Consider the following 27,434-nt stretch of genomic DNA (forward strand, 5'->3'; position numbering starts at 1 on the left):
GATTATCAGAATAAAATATTGAAACTGAACGTGTATAGATTTCAAAGATAGATCTTTTTTGTTCATTGAATTAATATATTAGCAGTGAAAATAGAGTAAATGTACTCATAAGTGCAATAATACCAGCATACTTCACTATTATATAAATAAGTTGATTAGTTATGGGACCCAAGCAACAATTGCTCAAATATGAACCTTTTAGAAGGGTTTGTTTGTTTGTTTTGAATTTCGCACAAAGCTACTCGAGGACTATCTGCGCTAGCCGTCCCTAATTTAGCAGTGTAGGACTATAGGGAAGGCAGCTAGTCATCACCACCCACCGCCAACTCTTGGGCTACTCTTTTACCAATAGTGAGTATTAACCGTCACATCATAACGCCCATATGGCTGAAAGGGCGAGCATGTTTGGAGTGACCGGGATTCGAACCCGCGACCCTTGGATTACGAGTCAAACGCCTTAACACGCTTGGCCATGCCGGGCCCTTTTAGAAGGGAGATCCGTAGATGGAATAAAAGGCAGACGAGATTTACTACAGGTAAGCAGTACTTTTTTGTGTTTGTGTTGAAATGATATGCTACCCAGCTAGTTAAGAATGTGTATACTATGCTCAACAGGATGCTAGGTACGTGTCATGCCAACAACGAAGCCAAGAGGGCCAGGTGTCTCTGCTGAAGTTGAATACAGAGCCACGGAGTAACAATGAGAGTCCTATATTTCTAGTGTTACTGCCACTCCTACCAGGCAGGAGGTTGAAGTAGATTAATTTGTAGGTCTTCACAGACACTGTCAAGAAAGACATGAACTGGTTCCTTAAATGTTCTAGACAGGTCATTACCTGAAACACATGGACACAGTACTAGACGAAAAACAGTTTCTTTCTTAGTAATGGAGGTAAACTCTAGATGACGAAAGAAGTTTGATTCTGATTCATAATCGATAATAATTCTAAAAAAAAACTGTACTAGCAATTTCTAACTTTGAATTAAATAGAGGCAAATTAGGAATATATTGGTTTAAGACTCAAACTCTTAGTACACTAAATCCACTGGTAAATGATTGTAATAATAATCCTATAGAAATCAACATGTTTGTCCACGGAATCAGATGACCACTTAGATAAAAGGCTAACCTTTCTTTTGCTCATAAACACTTATGTCTTATTAAAAGCACCGCATCAACTGCCATTGTCACAACAAATATAGATAATGTGCAAATACAGTGGAAAGTCTAGAATGCTTCACTACAAACATTGGAAAGTACTCGGTCATTACGAATAGTCACTGTAAAAAATGATCAAAATGCCCTGGTTCTGTGTTGACCAATGGTAAGTGAATATGCTAACACGCGCCAACTTGTTTTCTGTTAAGGTGAATGTCAGGAATCAATGAAACACTTCCGCTGGCTTAAAATTTTGTTTATAATATCAGCCTACTTTTAAGTTCAATTTGATAATGAAAGAAGTCCCAAAAGGTGTTTATTTAAGGTCAAGTTTATCTAATTTAAGCTACGTAATAAACAGTAATGTTTCAACCGCTAATGGAACTCGTTCTATGGGGCTTCTACTATGGAGATTTCTGAAAATGTGTCTCCCAGCTAAAGATATTCAGATAATGAAAGTATTTCCTAATTTTGAGTGAATGTGTTAAAAGTGGGGCCAACTGAGTAGTTAATGAAACATATGAAAAATAAGAATGTAGCTTCACTGTTGATGTGTCTGTGGCTACTCTTTAAGAGACTGTAGTCTCCTAATGGTAAGACTAATGTGTGGATTGAAACATAGCCAAGATTATTTAACTGTGGTCTAAATGGGCAGTGGCAGTGACAATGTTCCAAGCCAATGAATAATTGAGAAGGACCTCTCCATCAACCCACCAGCAGGAAACGAACAATAAAAATGTAATGAATGCTAAAGAATACTCGTTTTCAACCATAGGGATCAGGTATGGCTATTAACCTAAGTGAACATCACAGGATGTTTGTCCGTTGCAAAATTGATGGATTGGTTGGCTTCAACACCGTTAAGTCATGCGTAGTGTTCACCATAGCAAATTAACAGAGTGGAGTTAAAGTTATTGAGAACTTGTTTCTGTTTCAAACGAACAATCATTTATGTCTAAAGCCAAAACCTAGTTCTAAAGCGATTCCTATAAGTGTTTGGTTTTTATTACCAAAGATGGCAACATGGTGGAATATTTTGTTTGGGCATGCTTATCTATTATCTGTTTGTTGAATTTGCACAAAGCTACATGAGGGCTATCAACTAATTATCCCTAATTTTAAGTTGGTAGACTAAATAACAGGAAACTAGTAAACACCATCTACCACCAACTCTTGAGCTATTCATGCCAAATCGAATAATAGCATTTGACTACTTATCTGTGGTCATACTGTTTATCAGGGGCCGTTGCCAATGCCCCTATAACTGCAAGGATGCAGGAGAGTGCGGTTGATCACAGGAGATCGCAAGATCTGGATCTATTGGTCATTTCTACTATGTCAAAAGTTTTGAATTATTTTGTTAGTTAAAAAACGACATTTAACATAAAATATTTATATCATTATTTTGTGTAATATATTGTATGTTTTGCACAACAAAAAGTAGTTATCAATCTAATTTTATTCTGTTGCCAAAGAGCATTTAAATGATCAATTATTCACTTTAAATCTCGCGTACTTTATATATAAGATAGGCCATAACTATTCTATTTATTATTTAGCATGTTATACGTAAATGCATGACAGCTCTTATAACATATGTGTAACTGTTATTGAAGGCCTGAGTCTATCATGTAACACATTTGAGAAATTGTACACGTTCTGAAAAGAATGTATAAAAGTCAGTGATGACGAATGTATAAAAGTGTTCCGTGGTAGGGGAATTGTTATACATAAGTTAAGGTTAGTGATTCAGAAAGCGTTAAAGACAAATAATTAAAAACAACAACAATTAACCAAGCAAAGAATTGAACAAACTTTGAGAAATAAAAACAAATATCAAGTTGTTCAACAATTAACTAATGAACTGTTTACAAAATGGGTGAATAAACCAAAAAATTGTAACTCAAGTGCGGTACAAAGAAAATAAAGAAAGCAGTAAGTGGAAGCTCGAAAACGGTAAATAGGTACACTTCTTACTTTCTGTTCTTTAATTTGCGTTTCATTGTAAGAAATAATAGGTTGGTAATGAACTGAAAGAAATGGATTACCCGATAAAAATCGAAGGACATCACAGTAGCATCAAAGGGTTGTTTGCATATTAAAGAAACAATCAATGTAGGTAACATGAAGATACTGGAAATGAACGTCAGTTCATAGCCATAAAAAATAAACGGCCAAATAAGAATGTTTTTTAGATAAAGGCGTCATTTTCTCTACAAACGAAAAATCTTTTTTCAAGACGATTTTCAGATAATAACAATTTATCGAAAATGAAATATATAGAAAACGTGTCACTCCCATTGTATGCGTATTCTTTAAAACTTGATTAATGTTTTCTGTCAGTTGTTTGATGACCAGAAAAAGAAATTGACCGATAGAAATTTGTGTTTTTGGCAACGTATTGAAATACGCTATAAAAGCAATTTACAGGTGGCATGCCTTGTGAAATGGAAGATATTTAAAGTTCTAGTTGAAAACGAATTCTACAGAACTCAGTAAAATTCAAATTGTAATAAGAAGTGAAATACAGAATTTAACAGGTATATTTAATGGGATAATTGCAATAGTTGCAGTTAACAAGTGTATTTAACAGGATAATTACAGTAGTTATACATGTGGGAAAACCAAATCAAGTTATTCACGAAACTGTTGATAAGTTAACTAATAATCTCAGAAATATTTTACCTGAATTTTAATTAATGACAAACTATGAATGATAAAGAATAAATGAACGTGATTGTAGGCTCATAAACATTATTTTGACCTTAAGCTCAGAACGAGCTGATACAAATGTTCGCAATAGAAGATGGTCTAATTGTTCTAAATATTAACGGTACGAAATAGTAATTAATAATGGTGGACTTTACTTTTATTGTAAGCCATCAAAAACAACTGTTGGTAGTTTAAAGAAGGTTGAATATCCAAGGAGTGAAGGTAAATATTGAAGTAAGTTTCATTTATTACATTAATGTCGAGGATACCATATGCTCTGTTCTATCAGAGGTCACTTTGAGGTCTTACCTTTGTCTGTTTGTTTTTGAATTTCGCGCAAAGACATTTGAGAGCTATCTACGCTATCCTTTTCCAGTTTTGAAGTAAGAGACGATTGGAAAGGTAGTTAGTTAATCAATGCAACTTACTGCTGACTGTTGGGATACTCTTTTACCAACGAAGAGTGGGATTGAAGTTTACATTCTAACCCCACCACGGATAAAAGGGCCGGTATGATTAGTGAAGAAATTAGTACTCGCGGCTTGCAGTATGCGAGCCAAACACCCTAACCATCAAGTTATGCCAAGTTATCGTTTCTGAAGCATGGAATAAAGTTAGAAGGCTGATAACATCAGAAAGACGATAATAGCACAAGTATGATAGGCCAACACAAGGGTATATGATTAAGGTTGTCGAAATTGAAGAAAATCAGTTTTGTTTTTGTTCCTTGTAGCTGTTCATCTGTGTGATATTGTAAATTTTTGTAAGTGGTCAAAAACATTTTCTAGTTTTCTTAAAACGATGTTTGTTATTTTTGTGGCATCAATTAGGATAGGTGGTTATTTTTCAGTCCTTTGTCATTATCACTCTCAAATTTTTTTCTCACATTAGATTGGATACTTAAAATTGTAAAAAAAAAGATAAACTAAAACAAAAGGTAGATTGACAGCAGTAATGAGATTGAAATAAATTAAAGCAAATAAACTAGCATATTCTGGAGCTGGATTATTGGCAGATGAGCTATCATCTTACAGATTTATAATGAGAATCGATTCTGCTGGTAATTTAGTCAACGACATGTGATCACTATTTCTTTAGTATACACGAAATGGTTTCAAAAGTACCATGCCAAGCACTAAAATTAGGAGAATAATTATCAGTTGTCCTAGAATAATCAGAGACTTGTGTCAAACGAAAGAAGTCTTGTTAGTTAGTTTATTTCTTCGAACACACGCATATAGTTACACAACGATTTTCTGTGTTGCGATTTTGTTCTGATAGTCTAGAAAGGAGTCAGTAAGTCAAGAGTACGTATACAACTCTTTCGCCTCTAAATAATCCAATCTGATCGTCATTCTTATAAAGCACACACAGTCTAAAATAGCGGAACGCGAGTTTGCCGTATCGGAACGCAAACAATACGCCACTGGATCCACATTTCGACACGCTAACTACTAGCTTACTCCCAGCCATGACTTCCAAGTTAAGAATATGGGAATATGTCAAGCATTTTCGTAAAACAATGGTTCAAAACTAATTTTTATGTATATGTGTGGTAGTAAATTGTACTTTAATGGAAATATTGACTTTCTGTGAGGCTTTAAAGCGATGAAAAACGTGGAACCTGATGAACTCGTAAAATCGTGCATTATTGTAGCTGTTGCACTATCTACCATCACTTGAGATAAGTCAGATATTGATGGAACTAGTTTAGTGCATCTACTGATAGGAAATGTTTTAAAGTTGAAATTAATTGAAACCTAACTGAAATTTTCCGTGTTTCAAGACTGTTACACGTGGTTGGCCAAGCTTCCCAAAGAAAGAAATGTTTTAAATAAGCTGAATTTTCACAAAACTGTTACAGAATTCGTAGCAACAGTAATAAAAAAGTATATTTATTTTATTTTCGAATTTTCGCGCTTAGTTACACAACGGCTACCTGCGCTCAGCCATCCTTAAGTTGATTTGATAAACTACGATTTTGACATTATTTACAGCAACATTTATGTTGGCTAATGACACTTATGGTGTGAAATAGATTAAGTAAGTAAATTGTAATTATTATGAGATTATTTACAGTATTGACAAATCAGATTATATAATAGTAATAAATAACAAAATATTACTTATTTTTGTTACTTATAACACCAAGAATCTACATGTTATTTATTTGAATTACTTTATTATCATTCAGAAGAACGAGCGATTGAGCAAGCTAGTCTTGTTACATGTTTGAGTTGAGGAGGAACCGAACAGTGGCGTCTCGTCACAACGGCAACGAAACAAACAAATTTAAATGATCTTAACCAAACGTTGTAAGTACAAAGTTTAACATATATAATAACAGTGGTAATGTTTTCCTTAACAAATATTCATTAACAAAAATCTCGTCAGATTTCGATCTATGTTTTTGTTGTTTTTTCTTAGTTTACAAACCTTTATTTACAACTACAATGCAAAATATAATAAACCCAAGAACTTGTATAACATTTTGGTCAATTTTATTAATCATTTAGCATTTTCGTTTTTTACAAATTAATTAACTATTAAAATAAACCACTTTATTATCTTAAAATCTTCTATATATTTTTATATGTAATTACAAATTCTCTTACAAGCACCTTAAAATCAGTTATATTTATTTTTTTTATTATTAAACGTAAGTTTCTTTAACGCAAAGTGACAAAATATTTGTGAATAAATTTCTCAGTACAGAACTCTTAATAACACCATTCTCTATTATATTCATATTGCTAAACTTTAAATTAATTTTTTAAAACTTCATTACCACTTACACAAAAAAATACCTTATCTACTGTGAAAATAGAAAGTGGAACATTCGCAAATGATGTAGTGAGTTACTAACTTGTATGACATATCATTTTTTATACGAACATTAAATAAAGTTTGTATGGGAAAGTATTTATTGTTTGTTTCTAAATTTCAACTTGTAATCTTAACAACTAAGTTACTTTAAAAAGAATAATGAACAAAGTAAGTAAACATCTTGAAATTTCAAATTCATTAATGCTAGATATGTGGTGCTCGAGGGCTTCACAACCTAATCTTTCAGGCGAGAAGAAATTGAAAAAGTAATTTATTTTTAACGAAATTAAACAGATTCTAAATTTTTGCGTAGTTATTTTTCTCGTGGACAGTTATATGTTTTAAACAGAGAGGAATAGAGTATTATCTTAAAACCAATACAACAAAAATCGTATCATTGCATCATCGCTTCACCCTAGTGCCATCTAGGAGGTCATGATATTTGTAGGCCTATATCCATCATCATTATAACTTACAGTAACGCGATGACAACAATCTTTTGCGTTGGCCAGCTCTACCTCTCGCTATCAATCGTCATATTTTTTCGAAATCATCACTGATCACTGATATTAACTGGATTTTGTATCCAGAGTTTCCTACTTTATTCTCTACACTATGTGATTCGATGGCAATATATATCGAAAGTAAAAACGGAGATACATAGATTGTTTTGTAAAGTAACAGACTCTGTTGTTGTTCACTATCGTTACAGTGTTATTGAAAGTTAACGATGAAAAATGAAACAAAACGTCGTATACGAGAGAAAGACGCAGTGGCAGATAGTACCGAGTATTCCAATACAATATATCTTACAGCAGATTATAAACTTCTGTGTTAACCTATAGGTGATCGTGCAAAAAGTAGTTGTTTTAGTCTAGCACACAGACCACGACTAAACTCTTAGAGAAAATTAGTATTTGGAGAAATAAGATGTATAATTTTACACCATGGACACAGTGAAGACTGATGAAGCACCTTATTTGTTAAAAAAACAAAACAAAAACAGGCTTACTCTGCAAGCAAGTCTTAGAGGAAGATCATACAAAAAAAAAAAAATAACGAGATTGAAAACTGTACAGGGGGTGCCAAAGTAAATTGGTTGTTTTAGAGCAAGGCCACATTGTACTATCTACTGTGTCCATCACGGGAATTGAGACCTGGATGTCAGCTCTATAAAACCGTAATTTCCGTAAACAAACCGTTGTCACACCTGGGAACAGACCCCAACGTATAGATCCCAATATGAATAAACAAAACGAAAAGTGCAAACACTATTCCCTTATGATTTTATTCCCGAAGACCATTATTACTGCCAGGACATAAAATATTGTTTAGTTTAGATATTACTGAATAATTTATTTTCCGAATAAATACGTTATTATTGTTTAGTTTCGGTTACAATAAAAGTTAAAAGTAGACGATCGCAGGAAGTTGTGTTTATAATTCATTGATCTTGAGATTATCAAATGTCTATTTGTTTGTTTTTTTAATTTAGCGCAGAACTACACGAAGGCTACCGGCACTAGTTGTCCCTAATTTAGCAGAATAAGACTAGAGTAAAGGCATCTAGTCGTTACCACTCACCGCCAATTCTTGTGCCAATCTTTTATCAATGAATAGTGGGATTGATCACACATTATAATGCTTCCACGGCTGAAAGAGCAAGTATTTTTGGTGTGACGGAGGTTTGAACCTGCAACCCTCAGATTTTAAGTCGAGCGCCCTAACCTCCTAGTCACACCGGGCCGTATCGAATGTTGCGTGCAATGCAATGACGTAAAGAATACAGAGATTTCTAAAGAACAGGTAGACGTTTAAGTAATAAATATATATGTAGTGTGAGGCGAGGGAAAAAACAAACAGACAGTGTGTGTGTTTTCTTTTAGCAAAGCGATATCGAGCTATCTGCTTGTCCACCGAGTGAAATCGAACCCCTAATTTTAATGTTGTGCATCCGAAGACTTAACCGCTGTTTTAGCGGGGGACCAAACAGATAGTAGCAGAGGAGAGTACAGTTACGGGCGAAGAAAAATTCGGCGTGAAGTTAAGTACCGTGGGAGTGATAGGCCTAACGATTAACAAAGACCCAATGATTAATGTCATAGAGGAAAATTAACAATAGAAAAGAAGATAAGAAAAATAATTTATTCCGTCAAAGTGTAGTTTTAAAGTAATTGAATCAGGTGAGTGCACTTTGACAGAAGGAACAGAGGATATTTTGAGAAAGAAGACCAAAAAATTACGGTAACTCGTTTCGCACTTGAAAATGAATCACCCACAAGATGTTAGTGTAATAGTAATAGAGAAGATTGTTCGACTTATTACCTGAAATTCTAAAGTAATTGCATAGGCCTAAATGTACTTTGGACAACTATAAGATAACTATATATATAGTGTTTATGTTTATGACATGTGTATAATCTCTATAGTATGAGTAATTTATTGTACGCATGTATAAGTTGTTCCGAATATATATTTGAAAGCAAGTGAAATGCGTGGTTTTCATCCATAGTTGAATTTTCGCCAGCAAGTCACAGACGCCTACTGTAGAATAATCCTTAGCCCAACAACATTACATTTATACTATTAAGGAGTACACGTAAATCATTTTATTTTGATAATTGGTGAAAATGTTCATTTTTAAAAATTTCCGACAATTACAATGGATATTATCCTCCATAGAACAGCATTCCTATTGTTAAACTTATTTATTCTCCATAATAATGTTTGTTTGTTTTTGAATTTCGTGCAAAGCTACACGAGAGCTATCAGCGCTTGCCTCCCTAATTTAGCAATGTAAAACTAGAGGGAAAGGCAGCAAGTCATCACCACCCACCGCCAACCCATTTATTCCTCTTTTACCAACGAATAGTGGGATTGATCATAGCTTTATAACAACCCTACGGATGAAAGATCGAGGATGTTTGGTGTGATGGGGATTCGAATTTTCAGGTTACGAGTCAAACATCTTAACCACTTGGCATATAATATAGTAAATAAACCACATAACGTTTACAAGAAAAAGGAAATATATATAAACAGACACACATGAATGAAATCATTGATACTCAACGAAAAATACAGTTTAGAATGAGAAATTGGAATTTCTGATAGCTGTTAGTTTGTTTAAAAACAAGGTTCGTAATGGTAAACATTTTAATCAAGGGGAGTTAATACCCTATTGTAGATTTTAGGCTTGGATGTATTGTCGTTTAGAACTAATGCGCTTAGAGATTGGTCCTATGGGGACAATGTCGTATAATCGAATAAACATGCAACAACTCTAGTCTTTTCAATTGCAGTACTAACTTAGCGGCCTACACAAGAGTACAAAAAACAAACAAAAACACGTCTTTGTCATCTATTAGAGAGAAGAATAACACTATGTAACAAAATTTTTACTTTTTCTTGTTCCTGAGCAGAAAGTGTTATTTTCCAATTGCTTATGCCTAAAGTAAATGGAAAAGACCTATTTTTATCATCGAACTTTGCTTTTGTGACCTGGGAGCGTACAACGAAAACATGATGGGAAGCTATATCTCGGGGTTGATACGTGAACATTACAGTCGCAAATCTCGAAAAACTACTCACTTCGAAACATTTATGTATAACTTTAGTATAAATACATGTAAATCGTGATTTATATGTTGTTTTATTCAAACCTTATGTAAATGAAAATGTGCAAATTTGCCTGTTTTTACATTGAAAATAGGTTAATTTGTAAATTTCATTATCCAGGTCACAAAAGCAAAGTTTGAAGGGAATAATGGCCATTTTCTGTACTTTTACAACATAAGAAATTAAGGAACAATCCAGGAACAAAATTTGTGTTACATAGTGTAATCAGTGATATGATTTGAAGTGGAAAAGTACATTTAGCAATTGGCGTTCCCAACGTTTATCTTTCTACAAAGTTCAAGGTCATCAGTCTTAAAGTAATCGTGAATTCTATAAATTCAATGTGTATATTTGTTATGAAATTATGTATATAAGTTTATATAGTAACAAATACAAACTTGGAAGTTGTAATTTTTGAACAGAATCGGTGACATTAAAACATGGAGTTCATTGTGTTATGCACAAGTGGTTGATCATTTTGAATTCATGCTTTGAAATAAATAAGGTTTATCCTAAAGTATCAGATTGAAACAAAATAAATAAAAAATGTAAATTTAAAAATCCACAAATAATGATTCTTAAGAAGTAAGAAAATAATATTGTAGATACTGTAGACACTATTTATTCAAACTACAAAGCCCTATTTTAGCTCTATGTTGTTACCCAGGATATATTTGGTAGAGACATTAGTTTGAGATGTGAAATGTTAATCTGCAGCTGGAGATTTGTTAGAGTATATAGTGAGCATTTATAGTTTCTGTGTAGCTAAATCCTCTATATTTAATGCATAGAAACGGGTAAATATATGTCTAAACTAAGACACAACTCTATTAAGCATGTACAAAACTTTACTAGTAGAAACGCAGCTTTTTCAAACAAAACATGTATGAAACATCGCTATAAACTTTCGTAACTTGTAAAGTAACTATTCTACTAATGTGTTAAAGAAAAATTTAATATCACATTTGCTGTTTTCACTCCTTCACATCATATATAATAAGTCCCTAAAGATACCAGTTGTATAGTGTACAAATCATTGAGTATCTACATGATACAGTCGTCCAACGTTTAGCTGTATTCGCTGGTAATTCCTGCTTCATCCTGTACTTAAGTTTTTAAAGGAACACCCAATATTTGTACGAAAGATAACTTCAAAGGGGTAATGGTAAAAACATTTACACTAAAAATATGGTATTTTGTTATCTTATGTAAAGTACAGAAAAACAAACAGACTTTTCGATAATTCTACTTCTTTAGTATTATACAAAAGGTATAGTTGCAAGGTTCCAAGCTACTGAACGGAGTGTCTTTTTCTTGTAAGTATAATATGCTCACTTTTGTGAATTTTTACATGTGTACAACTTTATAGGTTTAAAAGTGTTATTTGAACTGAATTTTTACTGTTTAAGGTGTTTATTCGGAATGTTTTATTGGAGTTTTATCCTTATCATGAATCATCAACGTAGTTCATGGTATATACAGCTTATAAGTTATATCAAATATACGGCTATAAATTATGATGTGATGCGCTTAAAAACACACAACGACAAGCATTTTGGAGTTATTGTAATAACTCATAGTGTTATAGGTTTTCATTTTTTATTTGCTATCTACCTGTGCACTGGGTTTTAATTTTAATCCTAGGGAATTATTGCTAAACCACCTAAGGCATATCTTTCATAGAAATTCCAGTTTGGAGGATTTTGAAGCACCCATACTTAAACTACAAATACAAAAAAACTTATTATTTTTTAATACGTACATATACATATATTTGTGTGTTCAAGCAAGTGTACTTGTAATTAAAGTACAAAAAACTTTGATTTAAAAAAAATTCCTGCACGCCCAAACATATAGAAGTCTAGGCGCAAATATTTTATGCCATAATTAGTCAATTTGGTGATCGACTGCTTTTTCTTACGATTAAGTATGTTTATGAATAAGTTTAAATATCCTACACATATTCAAAAATTATTATTATTTATTGAAATTTTGTCTTAAAATAAGAGCATTTTTCAGTTCAGGTATACAAGTTTCCAAAACCATGAAAATGGCTTTGTTTATGTTTGAACAATGCTACTTTTAACTGTTATTATTTTCCATAAATTATCCTTTATACTAATAAGCAACATGTTTAACATCTAAGCAGTGTTTACTTTACGTTAGGTTGTTAGTAAAATAATTGCAGATTTTAAATTTTAATTTTAATAGAAAGAAAAAATCGAAGGCAACTTTATTAATTTTGCAAAAAAAAAAAATTACACGATGTAACAAAATTTTTACTTTTTCTTGTTCCTGGACAGAAAGTGTTATTTCCCAATTGATTATGCCTAAAGTAAATGGAAAATACTCATTTTTTCTTCAAACGTTGCTTTTATGACCTGGATAATGAAAGTTTCAAATTTACCCATTTTCCAGAACATTCCAGGTAGATTCAGTGCTAAGTAGCTGATGGAGAATTTTCTCGAACTTACAAGAATTTTCAAGAATGTTGTAGAACTTATGAGGATTTTGAAGAACCTTTTAGAATTTTCTAGAACTTTCCACAATAATATATACACTGGGACTCACCTCTTCAGTTTATTTCTAGCTTGCTAAGTGAACACATAGACTTATTTGATTTTATCAGAGATGGCATCAAGAAGCTGCAAGCATTCTCCAGACGTATTTGGCCAATTTATCAAGACAAGAGCGAAAAAGTACTCTGTGACAGCATCTGCTAAAATGTGTGAAGCCTACAAGGCATATTTCGGCATGCCTGTCAGGGATAAAGACAAACCCTGGGCACCTTATTTTACCTGCTAACACTGCAAAAAACTCTAGAAAGTAAGATGGACAATTTTTGTTTGCTTGAATAGTAAGATTTTATATTATACAAATTTTAGACCTTTTAAAATTTAAATATCTTTCAAATAATTTTTTAAACATTTCTAATAGTATAGAAAAAATATCACATGACCTCTTACACATTAGTTGTTGATGAAATAAATTTATTCTTCATAATAACAATTTTATTTTGCTCTTTTGCAGTGATACAGAGGGAAAAATGGAGCCATGAAGTTCGCTTTTCCAAGAATTTGACGTGAACCCACAGACCACCCAAACAATTGCCACTACTGCATGGTAGACCCTTCCAATCGTCGAGCTGGCAATAATGCATCTTCTATCATGTATCCAGACCTTCCGTCATCCATCGCCCCAGTGCTTCACTGCCCTGAGCTCCCTGTACTCACTTCGCCAGAGAGAAAACAGTCATCCTAAGAAGAGAGCAGCAAATCAGAAGAGGAGGTAGACGTTGAAGATCCAAATTACAATTTCAGAGGTGCAGCTGATGAGAGAAACCCATACTACCCAAACCAAAGAGGCCTCAATGACTTGATCAGACATTTTGGTCGAATGTCGAGCTTTTGACATCTAGGCTCAAGAAGTGGTATTTGTTAGATGAAAGTGTGCAAGTCAGAGGAAGCGTCACCGACATTTTTCAAGCTTCTTCTTCAAGGATCGTATGTATAACGAAAACATGATGGGAGACTATATTTGAGGGGCTGATATGTGAAAGTGATTTACATTACAGTCGCAAATCTCGAAACACTACTCACTTCTAAACATTTTTGAATAACTTTATTATAAATACATGTAAATCTTGATTCATATGTTGTTTTATTCAAACTTTATGTAAATGAAAATGTGCAAATTTGCTAGTTTTTACATAGAAAATAGGTTAAATTCTGAATTTCTTTATCCAGGTCACAAAAGCAAAGTTTGGAGGGAATAATGGTCATTTTCTGTACTTTTATAACATAAGCTATTAAGAAATAACACATACTATCCAGGAACAAAATTTGTGTTACCTAGTGAAATATTTATGCCATGATGATAAAACTAGAACTAAAGTCCCAGAACTAAAAAATTCTTTAAATCCATTCTCTACTAATGCACTGTTGTTGAGCCTTTTGTCCTGTAGAAAGTGCTTGAAAAAGGCTGGGGAATAAGGAGGATGTTTTATAGCCCTTTCTGAGCAAGCTGTAATGGATAATACCGGCCACAGACCACCATACAGTAACTATAATCTTCTATTGGTGAAACTTTGACTTTGGGAAGTGTTTTCGAACTTCGTCACTGTTAAGTCACATTGCGCAGATTGTTTTCGTTTGTCGTAAAGGATCAACTTTTCAACACAGGTGACAATTCTATCAAGAAATGGGTCATTTCTTGTTCACAAAATCAGCATAGAGCACAGTTCAAAACGGCGATTTTACTGATTTTCACTGAGTTGGTGTAGAACTCACTTCTCGAGCTTTTTTATTTTTCAAATTTACTCGATATGGTCCAAAATTGTGAAATGCCAACACCCAATTCTTGTCATTTCTCGAATAGTTTGGCGCGGGTTTCTTTCCATTAATGTTCTCAGTTGGTCGATTTCAACAGCAGAAGGACATCCTCTGTCCTCCTTATCTCCAAGACTCACATCTCCATTACGAAATATTTGGAACCAACACTGTACTGTACATTCGAAGTTAGTCCTTCGCCCATGCTTGGTTGACATTGCGAGCTGCTTGTGATGCATTATGACCAAGTTTGAATTCATGCGAAAAAATGATGCGCAACTTTTTTTTTCATCATCAGTTGTAAGGGTTTGAAATATTGGAAATAAAGTTTTAAAAAATAATTAAAACCACTAATGAATAGAAGAAAGCTTTAGTTTTTCAATGGTTTATATGAAGTTGTAAAAAATGCAGGTTTCTTATCTCTGTAAATGACTAAAATTTTGATATAAAAATTCGCCTTTATTTTACGAACAACCTAATAGAAAGAAATGAACCAGACCCATGTTGATGGTTGTGCGTTGGAATAAGGGAATTTTGAGTTTTAGAAAACAATGCCTTAGATGTCATGAAGATTGCAATTTGAGATGTAGCTGGAAGGGTGTAGTGATTGTATCAGTCAATTATCCATTTGCAATACAACCGAGACAGTCTTACAATTTTTTACAGTGTTTTTGATGTTACCCTTAAGCAAATAAAGGAAAAAATAATAAAAGAGTTCCAAACAGGTTCCGAAGCTGAGATCCAAAAAGATTATTCAACATAAATTGAGAACTATATATGTATGGAAAACAACGAGTTTAAAATTTTACCTCTAGAGAAAAACAAATGATTACTGTTGTTAATTAATTATTTGTAAGAAAATTTAATTAGCGATACATACGTTTATATTTAACATTTTTTAAAAATTGTGTTTGCTTGTTTCTAAACACAAAGTTAGACAATAAACAATCTGTGTTGTGACCACAATGTGTCTGTTTGTTTTTGTTTTTGAATTTTCGTGCAAAGCTACTCGAGAGCTATCTGTGCTAGCCGTTCCTAACTTAGCAGTGTAGGTCTAGAGGGAAGGCAGCTAGTCATGACCACCCACCGTCAACTCTTGGGCTACTCTTTTACCAATGAATAGTGAGACTGACCGTCACTTTATAACGTCCTCACGGCTGAAAGGACAAGCATGTTTGATGCGACCGGGATTCGAGCCCGCGACCCTCAGATTACGAGTCAAGTGATTTAACCAGCTGGCCATGTCGGGCCATAACCACAATATGTATCAAAACTGACTTTTGGCTTTTAAGCCACCAGTCTTACTGACATGATGCTGGGTGGTGTGTGAGGATAGGGCTTGAAAAAGTTATGTCTGAAATGCTCATAGCCGAGTAGGTTGTGTTTTTAATTTAAGTGTATTCATTGGCCAGGGGGAGATTTGACCTGAGGAGAGCGTGCTTGAACGTTTGGAATTTTCTTTCCAAAATATTTATAACAGTTTGAAGTAATTATAAAGAGTGAGTTAGGTTAACAATGAGTTTGTTATGCAATTATAACTGATCGTTTAACTGTTTGTAACTGTCATTCAGTTTGTTAGTTTGATGACGTAAATTTTGTTTGCGATTATGAACAGATTTAGGACTTCTGACGCCCGGGAAGATTTTCTAGGGTAGAAAGAATATATAATATACAAAATACAAACTAACATTAATAATAGATGTAAAGTAACGACAACTATATTGTTTGTTTTTTAATGACAGAACAAATATTTATGAAAGAATAAGCTGTAAGACATGCTAATAAAAATTAAAAACAACTGGATAATATAAAAGGACCAAAATCATTGTTGTGAGTGACACAATGTTTTTTTTTTAAACTGTAATTAATTTTTTTTATTTTGTGTTAGTCAGAGAGTCTTTCCTCGGGGTAGGGGAGCGGTACAATCGCAAATATTTGTCCCCTACTTGTCCGTTCCTATTCATAATGAAATATACAAATACACGGGAAAGCAAAATACACTTAGCAAGCAAGTGTAATTTTAGTTTAAACCGAGTTTATTTATGAATTCTGGCTGAGTTTATTTGTTTTTTGAATTTTTGCGCAACACTACACCAGGGCTATTTGCGTTAGCCGTCTCTAATTTAGCAACGAAATTTTTGAGGGAAGGGAGTTCGTCATCACCAAATCTTTGGTTACTCTTTTATAACACAGATAGTGTGATTGACCGTCACATTTTAACACCACTATAGCTGAAATTACGAGTTTGTTTGATGCAACGGAAATTCGAACCTCCGGCCTTCAGATTATGAGTCGAGCTCCCTAATCATCTGGCCATGCCAGGGTAAGAAACTAAACCTATCAGCTGCGTAAAACTGTGTAATGCATAAAGCTTGAAGAAATAAAACGGTTTAGTTATACATATATTTAAGGGGACTGGATTTTGTATTCTAGTTTAACGAATGATCCAAAATAACTTAATAATGGAAGCCGTTCCAACAAAAGCTATACAGTGTTTGGGAATATGACACCTACTAACTAAAACCTGAACGTGAGGGTAATACAGATTATTATTACCGGTAAAACTTCTGTTTTCAATTTCGAGGTAAATCCTTATGTTGACAGTGACACATACAAACCGACCAACACTCATGCCCAGAAGGAAACATTCAAGCGCAAGATATATATTCAAAGAAATTCTTAACCTGAATACATATAAGCACAAATATTAAATGATCAATTTTTTAATGCGAAATTAAATTTATACGATACAATTTGATAATGATGGAGTACTAATAAATTATTTTCTTCTTTCTTATTGGTCTCGCGGTAGAACACCAGTAAGTATACGGACTTACAACATTAAAATCCAGGTTGGATTTCCCACGGTGGACACAGAAGATAGGTCATTGTGGCTTTGTTCTATAAAAACAAGAAACAAAGTAAACAAGTCTTTTGTTGTTTTAAATATATATATCACTGTATTAAAGTTCAGAGTGATTCATGAGTGTGCACATGTATGATGCTTGGAAGGACTCTGACAACGCTAAAATCCATATTTCGAGACCTCGCAGTAAACAAATCACAAATAGCCAAATGTATGTGTTTGCGGTAAAACAAGCAAACAAAAAGCTATTACGTTTTACCTATAATAGAAAACAATATTTTAAAATCATATTAGTACATGTGAGTACGAGAACATGTAGTACTTCAGTAGGAAGAATTATTCATTTATTATTTTTTGTTGTATTTGTGTCCACTATATTTCAATACGCCTTCTCATATTTATATTTACTTTGGGTTAAATGCTGAAACACTAGAAGGCTGGTGAATGCAGTAATATACGGAATATAGATGTTAGTACCTAAAATTAACAATTATAGATGTTGGTGCATAAAATTAACCACTTTATGATTCAAGAAAGTTTTAAAACAAACTTATGAAGTTAAACTTCGCATCCGTTATTACACCTATCACCCGGAAATTTATGGGAGCTCACAATTGCAGGCTAGAGTACCTATTTTGTTCAGACAACTCAATATTGTTGAATTTCATAGACGGGCTACAGTCCACTCAGTTCACTCAGCTGTGAATGTAAGGCATTGATTCTCTAATGGTGCTTTGGGAATGAAATTGGGGTAATGAAACTGGTAAATAACCATTGTAGTAAATCTCGTCGATAATTGTTAGTTTTGGATGGATGGGTTTAACTGGGATGTGGTGAACACTTTGAATAAACTTTTATTATCTCAGTTGTGATGAGAGTCGAATATAGAATCATCATAAGAATTAAGAGAACTGTATGTTCATTGTCAGATTATGATATATTGGACAATTTTGTATCGCTTTTATTCATAGAATTCTGTGGGAGTGGACTTAACCTCTTTAAGCATGACACACTTGGGTAGCCGCGGTAGTTGGTAAGTCCAATTCAATCCTCCCGCGGACATTTTGCAATGTTATCCAAAAATTGAACCCGAAATTTTACTACCATAGATTTGGTAATTTTGTTCCTCAAGATGTGTAACAGTTAATGATATACATTAATAAAAATATTTCAGGCTGTGATTAACGCCGGAGATGGGCCAATTTCCATTAAAACTGGTCCTCATAAGCGAAATACGAAACTAGATATATTAATGACTAATGAGCACACAATCAGCAATCAACCACAATGGCAATTAACAGGTAAATGATAATTGGCACCTATTGCTATGGAAAGAGATATAAAACTAAGCCTTTTCATATTTTTAATGGCAGAAACACTTAAAATAAAAAGTGCAATTTAAGCTATATTAGGCTTATACTATAGGTCCACAGGTGGCTCCACCGTAAATCTAAGGTTTTATCATGTCAGAAAACTGATTTCGGTACCTGCGTTGGTTTTGTTTGTTTGTTTTTGAATTTCGCGCAAAGCTATTCGAGGGCTATCTGTGCTATCTGTCCCTAATTTAGTAGTGTAAGACTAGAGGGAAGGCAGCTGGTAATCACCACCCACCGCCAACTCTTGGGCTACTCCTTTACCGACGAATAGTGGGATTAAACGACACATTACAACGCCTCCACAGCTGAAAAGGCGAGCATGTTTGGTGCGGCGGGGATTTGAACCCGCGACCCTCAGATAACGAGTCGCACGCCTTAAACCACCTGGCCATGCCGGGCTACCTAACAAACAAACAGTTATACTACACTGCACTGTAGTTACTGATTGTGTAAAGAAAAGAAGCATATTTTTTCCCTAAAATTATTCATTGGTTCAACGAAGTAAAATAATAGTAATATACTTTGAAAACGTTCGTCGTCGCAATGGCTAAAGCTCCGTAAATGAATTGATGATGGGATATCTGGATCTTGAGGAAATTCATGTTGTGTTCAGCGTTTGTGAAGTATTTCGCTTTACTTACTAAAGCGTACTAAATGTACTTACTTTACATTGTGATACATAAGTAATAAAATGGAGTATAAAAGCATAAAAATTGCGCCAGCTACAGTTCTACTTCCGTCACTCAAACATAATACCAGTTTTTCTTTAATAGCATTGTAAAAAAACTTAAAATGGGTACAATAATTTTCAAATATTATTTGGGAACTGAAGGTGTAAATATTCTAACCGCGCAGACGAACAAATTCCTAAATTTGGTATTGCCAAAGTAATTAATATTAATCCCCAATTAGTTAGTCATTACTGTCCGATCGATTAATCACTAATTGGTTAACTTGCTAATCTGCGACACCTTCATTTTCCGGTTTGATATTCCAGTATTTTGTAATGTGAGTATTAAAAGTGGAAAGAATGTTATTAAAATGTATTTAGGAAATATTAAAGTTGGATGAATGTTTGATGGATGTCCAAATTCGTTGACATCAACATAATTTGGCGCTAATTTTTATGAACTTTATAAATTCTGTCGTTGTCATTATGGCGGAGTTAACTTTAAGATTTCACTCCCGTAACTACTCTCACAGTGATTGGTTACAACATAAAATATTTATAAACTCTGAAATATGTTACACTAATGTAAAGTTATCCGTAGTATATTGATATATTACACCAGAACGACAAGCAGTGTAAAGGCCAGGATAGATAACTCTAGGGTCTGGTACTAGAAATGTTGATCAAAGAGGTTTGTTTTGAATTTCGCGCGAAGCTACACGAGGGCTATCTGCGTTAGCTGTCCCTAATTTAGCAGTGTAAGATTAGAGGGAAGGCAGCTAGTCATCACCACCCACCGCTAATTCTTGGGCTACGCTTTTACCAAAGAATAGTGGGATTGACCATCACGTTATAACGCTCCCACGAGCATGTTTGGTGCAACGGGGGTTCGAACCCGCGACCCTCGGATTACGTGTCGAGTGACTTAGCCAGCTGGCTGTGCCAGGCCGTGGAAGAGACGTAACGACGAATTAGCGGTATTGAATTATTGGATTGTTTACGATATCGAGACTGTTTCTGAGGTGTTGAAAGTGTGACATCGACAACAACGCTGACAACAATAAGGTTTACTTGTTGTATAAGTTGTGTTTGTTTTACTTATGAAAATCATACACAGACAACAAAGTAAGAAAATGAACAATGAAGTCAGATATATATGTATATATTAGGACTCGGCTATATATCAGCTATTAAAATAAATGTTCCTTTTGGCATAAATAAGTGAGTGAATAAGTAAAAAGCTGAGTAAAAAGAAATATTTTACAACATCGTAGTTTCTGTAGTCATTTTGGAGGGTGAGGAAAGTTTTTACTGATTGGCTAATCTGTTAAACTTCCACCAAAATGTTGAAACCTTTTCAACTTTCCTAAAACTGTGTAAGAAGACAAGCGGCTGTTTGTTGTGTGACTATGTTAACACCCTTCACTTATTCTTATGGATTGTAGTGTGAACTAATTTTTAACGAAATAGAGAGATGAGGTGTTACATAGTGTGCACTTAGCTTTAACCTAATGGTTATGTTTATAACACCCCTAAAATTGATAGTGAAGGATGTGTTTAGTGGTATATCGTGGCTCGAACATTGGACCTTCCAGTTTAGAGGTCGAAGTGTTAACCATTGGACTACGCCCAGCCGTGTTACCTAGAGCAGAATAATTTCAAGCCAGTCTCAATGTATTCCATAGTCTAAAAATCATAAAACTTTCATATGTTAGTTATTAGCAAAGCATAAAACAAATATTTATGTTAGTATAACAAAACACAACAGAATCCTACTTGTGAATATGCCAGAGCTCTTAGCCTATAAGTTATTATTTAAAACCGTTATTTAAAGACATATAAACTTTCTATATATCGTATATGAAACAATATTGACAGAAAAATATTTTCTTTCATTACAACCTCTTTGTTTCTGTTTGTTCTAAAACATTTTAAAGTTCCAACTCAATATTGATATTTTCAAAAAGTTTCGCGCACATTTTGTGTGTGTTTTTGCACTAGGTCTGTTTTTATTGAACGTGACTCGCATCAAATGAGCTAATAATAAAGACCCGTCTCTATACATTAGATTCACACACCATGAGTAAAACTGTATTTCAGTATTTCTCGAATAATGGATTTATATAGATGTCAGTTTCTTCATTACGTCTGGTATTACTTAAGTAGGATCTACTGTGATATTCAGTGTATTTCTTCAAAGAAAGAGAGTGCCGAGGCATGGCCAGGTGATTAAGGGCGCTCGACTCGTCGCGTATTCGAATCCCCGTTAGTTAAACATGCTCGTTCTTTTAGCCGTGAGGGTATTATAATGTAACGGTCAATCCCACTATTGGAAACGAGTAGCCCAAGAGTTAGCGGTGGATGGTGATGACTAGTTACCTTCCTTCTAATCTTACAATGCTAAATTAGGGACGACTAGCAAAGATGGACCTCATGTAGCTTTGCGCGAAAGTCAAGAAACAGCTTTAGCGAGTCTTTATCTTTCTCTATGTTGCTGAAAATTGACGCAAAGTGATTAACTGTGATGTAAATAGTCAAATAAATTCATATGCATTATAAAGGTATCCTTGACCTAATAATTCTGCGGAAAATATTTTTTATTACTACAAAAATGTCACACAATAAATCAATCCCTGATGTATATGTATCTATCACCAGGATGCCACATAAACCACCTTATATTAGTATTATTATTCTATGCACATATATTTATATACCACATAATACTTGCAACTGTACACAGGAAATAACCTGTACGTAGCATATTGTTTGTATTAAATTTTCCATGAACATACTACTCTTCCAGCTCTTTTAACGCGCGCACCCATATGTACGCTTACGAAATTATAACTCATTCTGTTGTTTCCAATTTATATGTAATTACCTAACCTACATCATATGTGGAATAAAAATACTTTGTTTCGTAACCTCTAGCAAATACCACTTTTTTTGTTTTTTGAAATGGTAGACTAGACCTGTGGTTGTCAAACTTTTAAAGAAACTTTTATCTTGTTAGACCACAGTAAGATATATCGAGTATGCTTCCACTTTCTTTCCTCAACTTTTTCACTGACCACATGAAGGGGACGTCCCAACCACAGGGAAATAACAGCTGGACTACAGAGAAGGCAGCTAGTTAACATCAACATTCTTTCTTGATTGAATAATGAGATTTAACTGCCACATTTAGAGCCCTACCCACGGTCCCAATAGTATCAGTTCATTCTTGTTGCGAAGGCTAAGGAGCCATGCGGGCACACTAGCAACGAGGCCACACACGCTCTATGAAAGTATTGAAATCTGTCGCAGTTTTATAATTTTGAAATACATTTAAAATAAAACTTTCACTGTACAGCGATTAGGTTCTTTCATAAAAGGATGGTTCACCACCTACAGTGGATATTTATAATAATGTCTTATATATTAAATGTAAAAAAAAGAAAAACGAGTTTTTATGAACAATTATCTTAACACAAGTCTCAACTACTGTTGCACCACATCGTAGTATGTTAGACAGAATGATCGAACTACATCTGTTGTCTTCCAAATGTCTTTCAATTTTGTCCTCATTAATTCTTGTGCCACTGATGGTAAAACCAACATTTGAATCACATAAAGTACTTTAAAATACAAACCTTAATGAAAAGATAATTATGAATAAATGTTAACACAGGCAATGAGATAAATTAAAACAAGTTATAATACGTTTCATTTTAAACTTATCGCTAATGGTTTATACAACAATATATACGTTGAGTTTTTAAGTTATTAACTTGCACCTACAATGGATACATATAATCATGTTTCATATAATAAATGTAAAAAAATACAAGAGTTTTTACGAACACTTAAATGCAATAATTTTTCTAGTCATTTAACGGAAAATTTAAAACAAATAATGCTCCTGAGCGAAGTATTGATTTATGAGTATATTTTCCTTTACTTAATATATATAATCCCAATACTTCCAATTATATTACTGTTAACGTATAAAATATGTAAGTCTGTGATCCAACTTATACTGTAGTTGCATTTGACATCTGGTCAACACGTAGAGGTAATAAAACAGACAAATGTTTCTAACATCAGGTTTTCAGCACAAATTATGGGGAAATTTATTTAAAATCTATTCTAGGAATCCAGAGGGATAAAAAGGAACCAAATTAGGTAGAATTTTAACTTTCAAAAAGTCGATATTTAATCCACTAAGATCTATGATTATCCAATAAAGTGAACTAGAATTACCAATAACCAATTATCATTCTTTTATACAGTTTATGCGGAGATTTCATGATGAACAAAGCTGAAATGGACAGCAATCGCCTTGTTGGATATCTTTCTAGCTGTTTACTTACCGGAGACCCCCGCTAGTACAGCGGTATGTCTCCGGATTTACAACGCTAAAATCAGCGGTTCGATTCCCCTCGGTGGGCTGAGTAGATAGCCTTTGCTTTGCTAAAAGAAAACACACACACTTACCGGAGACGACGTATTACGTTTGTTTGTTTTTTGAATTTCGCGCAAGGCTACACGAGAATTATCTGCACTAGCCATCTCTCTAGTCTACACTGTTAAATTAGGGACCATCATCACCACCCACTGCCAACGCCTGGGCTACTATTTTACCAACGTATAGTGAGATTGACCGTCACTTTATAACGCTCCACGGCTGAAAGGACAAGCGTGTTTGGTGTGACGGGAATTCAAACCCGCGACCCTCGGATTACGAGTCGAGTGCCTTAACCACCTGGCCATGCCGGGCCGCGACGTATTACGCCTGTTATTGTAATTTACACTTTTACAAAAAGCCTGAACTCATGAAATTATCGTTGTAGAGCCATTTTAGATGTGGAGAATGCAGATAGAGAGTGATTTTTGAGAGGTGTGATAATGTCTTTCATTCTAATATGTCACACTTAATAATCATCGCTTCCAAAAAAAAGTGTAAACGATCTTCCTTATGAAAGTGGAAGCGCAATCAGAAACTAAACCTGACAGTAGTGCATTATTACATTTACCACACGGTTAATTATTTCATTTATCATAACCATAGTCAGAATGGGATTACCAGAATCCCACTTTTCTACTTTGCTCGGAAAACTTACAGTGTTATCTATCATCAACAACACGAAAAGAACAACAACAAAACAACTAAACAAGCATTCAACGACAACAGATACTACCTCAAAATATATATCTGTGTGTTATGTTTTTCTGACTTACCTGATGCAGATAGTGGCCAAACATCTGTGCCATTGTGGAAAGCGTCACCAGCGGCTTTTTTTTTTTTGTTTTGTTCAATCTTCTCAGTACGTTTTACTTATTATAGTAATGTTTTTAATCCCTGATTTAGAAGGTTCAGGAAACAAAAAAGTTCTAAATGAACGATATGATTTTTTTTTTGCCTTTTACAGTTAAAAATTTTCTATCCTATTAATCAAATGAAGCGACGTTTAACCGATTTCTCTATAACGTTCTGCTTAACTGTTTTTACGACTCAATTACAGTAAAGTTAATGAAATGTGCACACGTGTTAACATATTAGGCACGCTGCTACTGTATTGTATACTGTGCTGTCAATACTAACAGCTATTATTAAGAGAAAGTTAATACCGGAACAATTATTATAAGTATTGCGTAACTTCACCGGACGGTTATCCAGGTGATACGTTACACAGATGTGTGTCCACAAGCACACTGTACATTAAGCTAGTGCTATTGGATTATGAGATTAAGTCCGTTAAAAAAATTAAATAATGCTATAACAAGTTCGTGTCGCTTACAAAAATTCACGCGGGAAATAGTAATAAAAAAGAGAACAGAGCAACACGCGATCTAGACTATTGCTCCTAGTGGGATAGTGACATCCACTTAGTAACAACACAGCGTGAGCAATAGGCTATCGTGACACATCCCAGCGGCTCAATCTCGCACGCAGTCTCATGTATTGTTGTCATCAGCCAGATTGGTACCTTCCAATGATGGCAGCCATCGCTCGAGGCCATCACCTCCAGTCTGTATCTATTGGCTGTTGCTGTTGGCAACTGGTTCATGCCAAAGTTCAGTGTAGGGAAGGAAGTGTACAACGCTGGCTGGGATCGCTTATTCCTCTGACGAAGACGCGATTCGGGAAACAATCTTGCGATGTTATTCACTGTAATATTAACTTGACCTCAAATATTAAGTTCTTCAAGATGTTGTCAAATAATCATTTGTCTATAGCAGAGAGTGAGATTTCATGTTAAAACTTGAAGTTATTTTAAAATTGCTTTGTTACAAGTTTGATCATGTATTTAAAATAAGTATATTTTTGCTGTTTTATACGTAAAAGTCTGTATTTTTGTGTATGGTATTAGGAAATCAAAAACAACGCAACAAAAGTTAACAAACTGTCCTAATGAATTATGTGGCTACTTATGCATCTCCTTAGTAATCACTGCTAGAAACTCATGTAGCCTTCAGCTATTTAAATTCCAATTAGATTTATAAAGATATAACTTTTTTGGTTTTCTCACATTATTTAATGTAGGTATAACTCGACAAGTGACAAGCGATGAACCGAATGCTAGATTGGGTTTCATATTTGTTTCACTGTATTGTTTTTCAGTATTATTTGCTGAATAATCTAGAAGAATAAATTAGTCGCATCAGTGTTAGGTTTTCCTCAAATTCTGTGTGATTGCAGATTCCCTATGGTGATAAATGTCGTTTTTAAGACTTTTTTATTGAGAGGGGAAGAAGAAAGGGCAAATAGTTAATCTGGAGCAGAAGAATGGTCGAGTATTATTAAATACAAAATAAATAGGCTTCTGTTGCCTTTAACAAGTATATTTTTACTCTTTTAAAATATTCAAAAAACTCTGTGATGGTATTTCAAACTACTATTAAAGATCCCAGGTTTCATCTGATTGGAAATACATGGTTACATAGTATGACTATCCTTTCGTTAACTTCATGTCAGATACCTCTAATGAGCAGAGTACAGATAACCCATTGTATAGCGTTGTGTCAGTGGAAGTCATTATACAGTGATAACTTAACAACTTGAAAGACTAAATTCTGATATCTCAGACAAGGAGGCTGTTCAGGGACCTCTCACTACGCCAGTCGATAAGCCCTTGGTGGAGAGTAAAAGACAAATTAAAATACATTTCATGTAATGTCCTTCGTGTTATTGAGAATGAAAAATGAATTATTGATTTAGCCTGCTTGTCTACTTTCAGCCAAGTTTCTTACAATGACCGTTTCGTCTTTTCCATTCTAATTAGTCTCAGAGAGACTTGCGTCCATACCCGGTAGATTTCACTTGTTGGTGTACTTTACTATGGTTCTTATAAAGCATAAGATCTGTCTTTATCTTTGAGGTTAAGGTGGAGCTATCTCTAATTTTGAACTATTGAACCAGAAGGAAAGTTCAGCAACATTTCAGACCGTTATTCTAACTTTGAAACAAATATTGGAACTGACTATCACTTTTATAACGCACCTATAGCTGAAAATGCGAAACATGTTCAGCGATGTGTACCTTGAATCTGCTCATATACAGTCTGGCACGCTAACCATTATATAAAAACATATTATTGTATTATGTTTATTTTATTAAAAGATTGAAATAAGAAGAAATGGCTGTTTACGGACATTCGTATTCATAACACGTACGAGTTTTTAAAGTAAATTCACTACAATACTAATAAACGAAAAACAAAGAGAAAAATAGATTGACTAGTTTTGATAAGTAAGATATGAAGTTTGTATTCGGGACTCGATCCGTATGACGGGCATAGCACAGATGGTCCACTGTGCAGCTTTGTGCTAAAAATAAACAGATGAACAAATATTGTTTATAGAAGTGTTAACAGATGAGCTATAATCACAATAA

General features: G+C 34.1%; 1 protein-coding gene across 2 annotated transcripts in view; it reads right to left on the bottom strand.

The window, feature by feature from the left end:
* LOC143248519 (TOX high mobility group box family member 3-like) overlaps positions 1-25,489 on the bottom strand; it is a 152,100-nt gene extending 126,611 nt beyond the window's left edge. The window contains exon 1 of one of the 2 annotated variants that reach the window (XM_076496956.1): positions 24,779-25,489. In XM_076496956.1, coding sequence (XP_076353071.1) covers positions 24,779-24,811 — 33 coding nt within the window. In that variant the 5' untranslated portion in view covers positions 24,812-25,489. The remainder of the gene's footprint in view (positions 1-24,778) is intronic. The other variant, XM_076496945.1, reaches the window with a different exon arrangement.
* Between the last annotated feature and the right edge of the window lie 1,945 nt (positions 25,490-27,434).

This window comes from Tachypleus tridentatus, chromosome 1 (assembly GCF_004210375.1).
Source record: "Tachypleus tridentatus isolate NWPU-2018 chromosome 1, ASM421037v1, whole genome shotgun sequence".
NCBI classification, from domain to species: Eukaryota; Metazoa; Arthropoda; class Merostomata; order Xiphosura; family Limulidae; genus Tachypleus; species Tachypleus tridentatus.